Raw genomic sequence first — 8796 nt, 5'->3', positions numbered from 1 at the left:
AAACTGCTTCATAATATCGTATGTAATTCAGTTCGACGTAACATTTTTAGCGCCAAGTAAATGATAGCAGCGTTAATTAGATGGTACTCTGATCAAAATTATACAATGTGATCATATTTGACTCTTAAAGCTAGCGTTATTTTAGTTACTATATTTGATCTTATTATCAAATAACAATCCCTATATATTATAAATGTGAAAGTAAGGATGTTAAGAAGGAAAAACTAGCGAATGAATTTGAATGAAACTGTACAACAATATAGTTCATACATCAGAATAACACATGAGTTTTAATTTATAAAGATATATATATATATTTTTTTTTAATTAAAAAAATTAAATTTATTCTGACATTTCACTCCATCTATGATCATCATTTTAAACTATAAACTTAAGATTTCTATAAAAATTTAAAATAGTAAATGTTAAACAATTCATGGCTATCTTTTCTGATATACTCAATGAATTATGACTATTTTACACTTAAAAAAAATTGAAAACTGTGCATATATTTCAGCTGTGTAAAACAATCCCTTCGAGTGTCATGGAAGGGGGATAAGTGAGATTAAGAGAGGTGGAGGCTATAAAGCGGTGGTTTTTACTTTTAACCACAGTGAAGCTGGCGGGTATCAAGCTAGTAAGAGAACATTTGACATTAGTATATTTATTTACTTTAAATAGTTTATACTTTTTTATATTTAATACCTAAAATAATGGATGGTAAGAATTTTTTTAAAAATAATTATTTATTTATAATGTTTATTTTAATGGTAATTTTAAAAAATATAGGTGAAAACATAAGAAATGAAGAATTATGTTTAGAAATGAAGATCAAAGAAGAGGTTAATGACGAAAAATTATTTGAAAATAATGAAATATGTGACAATATAAGTGATAATAATATAATAATAAAAAATGAAAGGGTTAAAATTGAACCAGAGTTTAATTCAGAGTTAATTATAAAAGATGAAATGTTGGAAAAAACTGAAACTGATTCAAATCATCAAGAAGTGTTCAAGGAAAATTATTTTTGTGATACAACTACAATTAAATTACGTAAACAAAAACAAATACAGAAGCAAAAATTGTATTCATGTGACGTGTGTGATGAAATATTTAACTATCGACGCACTTTAGTTATACATAAACGAACGCATACGGGGAAAAACCAATTTTCTTGTGATGTTTGTGAAAAAAAATTTAACCATAGACAAAATTTAGTTGTACATAAACGAACTCATTCTGCAGAAAAATTATTCTCATGTGATGTTTGTAATAAAATGTTTAACCAACAAAACCATTTAATTGTCCATAAACGCACACATACTGGAGAAAAACCATTTTCATGTGATGTTTGTGAGAAAAAATTTATCGTACAACACCATTTAGTTGGACACAAACGAACTCATACTGGAGAAAAACCATTTTCTTGTGATGTTTGTAATAAGAAGTTTAATCGACAACAGCATTTAATTGGACATAAACGAACACATACTGGTGAAAACCTATTTTCTTGTGATGTTTGTGAAAAAAAATTTAGCTATAAACAAACTTTAGTTATTCACAAACGAACTCATACTGGAGAAAAACCATTTTTGTGTGATGTTTGTGAGAAAAAATTTAACCAACAGCACCATTTAATTCGCCATAAACGAATTCATACTGGAGAAACACCATTCACTTGTGATGTTTGTGAGAAAAAATTTAATCGCCGAGAAAGTTTAGTTCAACATAAACGAACACATACTGGAGAAAAACCATTTTCTTGTGATCTTTGTGAGATAAAATTTAGCTTTAAACAAAGTTTGGTTCAACATGAACGAACACATATGGGAAAAAAACAATTTTCTTGTGATGTTTGTGAGAAAAAATTTAGCATCCAACAAAATTTAATTCAGCATAAACTAAGACTCCATAGTAAAGAAAAACCAGTCCTTGTGTGATGTTTGTAATAAAACATTTAAGTTCATAGACTTACACACTTAAGGTCTCCATACGCATGTGATGAGAAGTCTACGCATCAAAATTAATTAAACCTTAAACATAAAAATATCGGGTTTAGCGATTTTTCCCAAAAAAAGCTCTTTCTTGGGTCTGTAATTCATCTATGTTACAGATTTACGAACTCTACATCACTTTTTCCATCCTGAGCATGTTAATAAAATTTCAACTCGATATTTCTTCTCGTTTTTGAGTTATAGTGCTCACAGACAGTCGGGCGGATGGACAGACGGACATAGACTGATTGGAAAGATGATTTAATACACCTATACAAAAATTGGGTTCGTATCATCAATATTTCTATATTTTTAAGCGTTACAAACTTGCGACTAAAATTAGTATGTCTTGATAGTGAGCAATGAATCCTTTGTCGACCGGTTAAGTCCGGCTAAACGAATGATTACATAACTTATGGTAAAAAAGATTTAACGATTAAAAGCTATTCCGAGAAAATTGTACTCTTTGGGAAAATATGAATGTTAGAATTTAAAACTGTATTAATTAATAAAAACTGTATCAATTAATAAAAAATATAGTCAATTTTAATTTTTTTTTTATTCTTTAACATTTTAATTTAAAGCATATAATTAATATTTGGAAAAAATCAAATATATTCCAAAAAAAATGCGTCAATTTTAGTGGAGCGTTGATATACATAATTAATTTAAAAACAAGTGAAAACAAACAATTGACTGAGTTAATTGTTGAAATACCATGTATAGGCAGTGTTGATAACTCTGTCACATTTCACATACATACATATCTGACATATTTAACTGATATTCTCACATAATGCGCAAGTGTTGATGCGCAATCGTTTGTTTTTTTTGACGTCATGTAAATAACAAAAGATATTCACTTTGATATTCCTATATTAATACATACTATAAAATTTGTACCTAATTAACGCCCTCGTGGGTAAACAGTGATGTTTACAAACAAAAGTTGTTTATTTTTTTGTAAGGAACATTTTTTACATTTAAACTTTTATTCTATCTCTAACGGTTTACAAGATGGGTACTACGGACCCATGACCCAATTGACCCATGTTGCTCATTTACGAACTTGACCTCACTTTTTACATCCTAAGCACGCTGTAAAAATTTCAGCTTGATATCTCTTTTCGTTTTTGAGTAATCGTGACCACAGACGGACGGACGGACGGACAACCGGAAATGGATTAATTAGATGATTTTATGAACACCTATGTAGCATCAATATTTCTAAGCGTTACAAACTTGGGACTAAACTTATAATACTATGTATATTTCATATATACATGGTATAATATGTATATGTTTGAGAAAATTTTGTCGATTTGACATTAGTCAAAAATGGCGGACGATCTTACCCACATATATAGCGCTTTAGTTATAAAATCTTTGTTCGTTATTGTATTAAGGATACTTATTTATTGAATTAAATATAGTGCGCAACATTTAATGATTAATTTACTTGAATTATAATAAGTATCTGAATGACCGAGTTTTACTCGGTATTTATTGAGTTAAAAAGGCACAAACTTTTAAAATGTTTTCTCAGAAACACCAATTTGAATGTCCCGGTAATGAATTTTACTTCGTCGCCATAGATGTCAGGAAAAGTCATATTTTTTTAGAGCCAATGTTTCAGTTTTTCTTGAAAGCACAAAGTATCCCTCCGCCGTTTTGTACGTTTTATTTTTATTTCGTACTTTTTATTTGAATTTATGATATATTTTTATTTTTCATAAAATAATGGATGGTAAGCATTTTTTTGAGTATAATTACTTATATAAAATATTTATCTTGATGGTACAAAAAAAACAAAATATAGGTGAAAATATGGAAAATGAAGAATTCAAAATCAAAGAAGAGGTTCATGACGAAATATGTCACAATATAACTGATAATGAAATAATACTAAAAAACCAAAGAATTAAAATTGAACCAGAGCTCGATGCAGATTTAATTTTAAAAGATGAAAGTCACGATGAAATTTTGCAAGAAATTGAAACTGAAGCAAATTATCAAGAATTGTTCAAAGAATCACACTCTTGTGATGTTAAAATTGAACCAGAGCTCCTCCATACAGATTTAATTATAAAAGATGAAAGTCACGATGAAATGTTGCAAGAAATTGAAACTGAATCAAATTATCAAGAATTGTTCAAAGAATCACACTCTTGTGATGTTAAAATTGAACCAGAGCTCCTCCATACAGATTTAATTATAAAAGATGAAAATCACGATGAAATGTTGCAAGAAATTGAAACTGAATCAAATTATCAAGAATTGTTCAAAGAATCACACTCTTGTGATGTTAAAATTGAACCAGAGCTCCTCCATACAGATTTAATTATAAAAGATGAAAATCACGATGAAATGTTGCAAGAAATTGAAACTGAATCAAATTATCAAGAATTGTTCAAAGAATCATTCTCTTGTGATGTTTGTGAGAAAAAATTTAAAAATAAACGATATTTAAATATACATAAACGAACTCATACTGGAGAAAAGCGATTTTCTTGTGATGTTTGTGAGAAAAAATTTACTCGTCCAGATTATTTAGTTAAACATAAACGCACACATACTGGGGAAAAACCTTTCTCTTGTGATCTTTGTGAGATAAAATTTAGCTATAAACAAGGTTTAGTTCAACATAAACTAAAAATGCATAGCAGAGAAAAACCAGTCCCTGTGTGATGTTTTTAATAAAACATTTAAGTTTAAAAAAATTATTAAAACATAGACTTAGACATTTAAGACTTCCATACACATGTGAAAACTGTGACTTAATTATTACCCATCCAAATGAAATAAACGATCATAAATATAAAAATATTTTTATTTTAATAAACAAATAAATATTTAAAATAAATTTCGATTTTTGCCCCAATTTCCTAGATACGTGCAGTCCGCCACCAAATTAGCAAAGAGTAACATTCACTAGCTAATTCTTACTGATGATGACTACTTGGTAGTCGAAAATACGTATTTTAAAAATACAAAAAACTGATCTAGAATATTGGGGCAAAAATCGAAATTTATTTCGAAATATCCTAGAGTTCTCATTTATTATCTTCGATAATATTTATAAATAGATATTTATTGAAAATTAAGAAACTAAAAGGTTGTTATTTTAGAATATTGTTTACCAGTAGTGTAGCTGGCCTTGGAGGAGCCCTGTATTAAAATTAGTTTTGGGGCCCAAATTAAGGATAAAGGTTTCTCACAAATGAAACAAAAATGCTTGCATTAAATTAAATTAAATATTTATTGATTATAAGTGATCACTTTCTCCTAGAAATCGAGCTAGCCAAACAATTCAAATTAAATATAATACTTTTTTTGTTTTTTTTTTTTCGGCAAATTGATTTTTTAAATCATAGCTGAAGATAATTTCAGTTTTAATAAAATTTCTGATAGCCTTTCCTGTTCCATCGAAGTCTTTAGGTTAATTTTTATCAGTTTTAATTTTGAAAAACTTAAATTAGCGTTTGTGGGTGTATCTGAAAGAGTCAAGTAAAAAAATCATGCTGTTATTGAATTTTATCAGCAATAATTCCATGACTTCCTTAATGGAATGCATTTTTTGATTTTCAGATTTGAAGCATGTTTTCAGGGGGCCCCGTATTATTGTTACGGCGGTAGCCACGCCCCTGTTGTTTACTAATATCAAAGTGTCGGATTAGGGCACCTCATCCAAACCTGTACTGTTCCAGCTTGACTTTTGATGATTGCACTTTCATTTTTCCTCGAAGAAGGGTAATTTTAGTAAAAGATTCACATTGGTAAAATATAAAAGATTTTAAATTCTAGAATGAAATAAAACTTCTGCTAAAGGGGTGTCTTAGGGAGCAATAAATCCTTAGTCGACCACTGATCTTATACGAATTAAAATTGTCTCACTTAGACGGATAATTTCGTAGCATGAGGTAAAGAAGATTTAACAATCCAAAACTATTCCGAGAAAGTTGTACACTTTAGGAAAATTTGAATGTTAAATTTTATTCGTAATCTACGTAAAAAATGCTTTATTTTGGTTTTTTATTTTTTATCAGTCAATAATTCACTTATTACGTTTCTCTTAGATCATATATTTTAAATAGATGAGCCCAGCGTATACCAAGTATGTATATTTTTTCTTCACAGAGTAGATTAACAAAGATAAAAATACAATATTCAAACAGCTGACGGAGAAACACGTAATACCGAAGGATGGTATTCAATACGCATGATCTTATGACCGGAATCAGCTGCATCAATTATCTGTTTACATTTCACATTCACAACTGCACATAAAAATTTATTTTGTTTTAACGTTCAAACGATTAATATTGTTAGATAATTTTGTGTTAATTCTAAAAATTTTTAAAAATGGTAAAATGGTAATTTTTTCAAAATATACTGTTTTAATTTTATTTAAAAGTGGTATAATCTTATTTTAAATACGCGCCAGGATATTATGTTGTATATTAAGACATGCGTATTATGGCCATGCTTCGGCATTTATTATCCTTGTCAATCTACTTTGAGACGTGGTTCTCACTTTGTTAACAATTCCAGTAGTGTATTTTCAAAGGTCACGGAGCATTTTAATACAGATTATCTCTATGGTGCTTCTTTAATCTCTATACTCGTAGAATAATATATGTCTATACTCCACGTTGTTTCCTGTGTTGGGCATAAAATAAATAGGTTAATGTAATAATTTTTATCAACAAAAAATTATATAAAACTTTAAAATAATTGCTTTTATTTTTGGATCACTATGTCATTTAATTATCGTTGTGGTGTGCCAATGTGCAAATCTACAAAAACTGGAAGTTCGGATTTCAGTTTTTATCAGTTACCAAAGTGTGCTGATACAGTAAGAATAAGAAATGAAATGTTTAATAGATGACAAATTTGAATGAAAAAAGTTAAAATTTCAAGTGCCAGAGTATGGTTTTCTCATTTTACAGGAAGTAATTTTTTTCAAAGGTATTGCAACATAATTTATTTGTGCTACGACTGACACCATCCACGGACCAAAGTTATTAGAATCCCGAACAACTCGAAATTAACACGCAAATGCCCGTGGATCAGTAAATGAACGCAATCACATAGTTAACCAAAAAGTCAAAAAGCTCGCACATTTATGCCAACTCGACCGCATTAACGGCGACCCAATGACTAGAAGGATAAGATTGGTCCGTGGATGGTGTCAATAGACACTTCGATAAAAAAAACCTATTATTTTCAGTATTGAAAATTCGTCTGAATCGTAATGGGCTAAAAACAGTAAATACTGGACCATGAAGAAATTCATTTCAAGCATCACTTGTTGATTAAAGAATCGCTAGAAATTGGAGAATCGCGAACTCACATTGGAGAAAAATCATTTTAATGTTAATTTTGTGAAACCGAATTTATTTTGACAAGCATGTGATAAAGCATTTACACGGAAAACCGTTTTAAATGATCACAAACGATTTCACGCTGGAGAAAAATTTCACATGAATAAAATTTTTCTCCAGTGTGAGGTCGTTTGTGATCGTTTCAACATCAACAAATGTAGAAAAATGTTTGTCATATGAAGTTTATGATAAAAAAAATACCTCGACGCAAAACGGTGGAGGTTGATAAAAAATACGCTCGAATGAGTTGTAGATGAACACGATTATACCTTTTTTCTCGGAAAAACAGCTGTTTGAAATTTAGCAAATGGCTGAATGTACAGTAGAATTTCGATAACTTAAGGTCCATAGCTCAAGACTCAGAAATTTATGATTGGAAAACGACGGTAAACACATTAATTTAAAGTTAATAACTCGAGACCCAGAAAAGCTACACAAAAATGATCATATTATTTATTAAAAGCTTGTACCCATTTACAAAACTTCCTTATTCCTTTATCAATTAATGATTTACCCATCATTTTCAATTTTATCGAATTGGCTAATGACGAAAAATAGATTCATGGTCTGAAAATGTAAAGCTAAAAAAAAACAGGCCAGAGAAATAATATTAAAATGTAATTTTGTTTATTATGCAACTTTTATATCATATATGTAATAAAATTGCCTATAAATAAAAATAAATTAATATTAATATTGTTCACGAAATTAAAATTTTCTAAACCTTTTTTTAAGTCATGATATTATGAATTGATCCTAAAATGTCATCAAAAATATTTCAGTGTTGTCAGACTTTATACGTCACAATATAACTTTTTTTTAAATAGATGTCGGGGTCCCTTTTCAGACGTTTGAAGTTTATCAGCTTTTTTCCAAGTTGTTGAAGTGATGCGAGTAAAATGAGACGCGAGTATTTTAACTTTATTTTAAGAAAATAGTTTTGTCATGTAGATTAAGTTTAAATATTAGCTTTTCGGATACAAAATCGTTCATAACATCTTAAAAGTTTTTCCAACGTAACGTAACGCATCCTTATTAGTTTTACTACGCAATACTAGATGGTTCTGTTATGTAAGTATGAAGTATTTCATCAACTGACAGCATGAATGCATCTCTTTAGACAGGTGCCTACTCTGTCTAAAGTTTAATCCGTCTCTGGGAAATGGTTGATGTGAATATAAAAACAAGATATTCAGATTTAAATAAACTTTTATTGAGGTTAATAATGGTTATAAATACAATAAAATTTTTAAGTACATATTTAAATTATTGTTTATTTCAAATAAATTGAACATTCTGAAATCAACTCAAAATAGACTAGACGCATTTCTAAAATAAAAATAATGTTTTGTAAAAAACAATTATCAATTTATTTGAAATAATTAATAAATATACTTTAATAACTTGTTATTAGG

General features: G+C 28.8%; 1 protein-coding gene across 2 annotated transcripts; it reads left to right on the top strand.

Moving 5' to 3' along the window:
• The first annotated feature begins 705 nt into the window (after nt 1–705).
• LOC123302231 (gastrula zinc finger protein XlCGF17.1-like) lies at nt 706–8322 on the top strand. Of its 2 annotated transcripts, XM_044885075.1 has the most exons (4): nt 706–720; nt 790–1964; nt 4630–4634; nt 8313–8322. In XM_044885075.1, exons 1-2 carry the CDS (start codon nt 714–716, stop codon nt 1941–1943), a joined length of 1161 nt encoding a protein of 386 aa, XP_044741010.1. In that variant the 5' UTR covers nt 706–713; the 3' UTR covers nt 1944–1964; nt 4630–4634; nt 8313–8322. The 2 variants fall into 2 exon arrangements, with proteins under 2 accessions (XP_044741010.1, XP_044741009.1); XM_044885074.1 differs by lacking the exon at nt 706–720 and having other exon boundaries at nt 747–1964.
• The last annotated feature ends 474 nt before the right edge of the window (nt 8323–8796 follow it).

The sequence above is a fragment of the Chrysoperla carnea genome, chromosome X, assembly GCF_905475395.1.
Source record: "Chrysoperla carnea chromosome X, inChrCarn1.1, whole genome shotgun sequence".
Classification (NCBI taxonomy): Eukaryota; Metazoa; Arthropoda; class Insecta; order Neuroptera; family Chrysopidae; genus Chrysoperla; species Chrysoperla carnea.
Note: the sequence above shows the minus strand (reverse complement) of the source record. Positions and strands in the feature narration are given on the sequence as shown.

What these genes read in the sequence shown, in the direction of transcription:
- LOC123302231 (XM_044885074.1), top strand. Translation starts at nt 756, where the DNA reads ATGTTTATTTTAATGGTAATTTTAAAAAATATAGGTGAAAACATAAGA.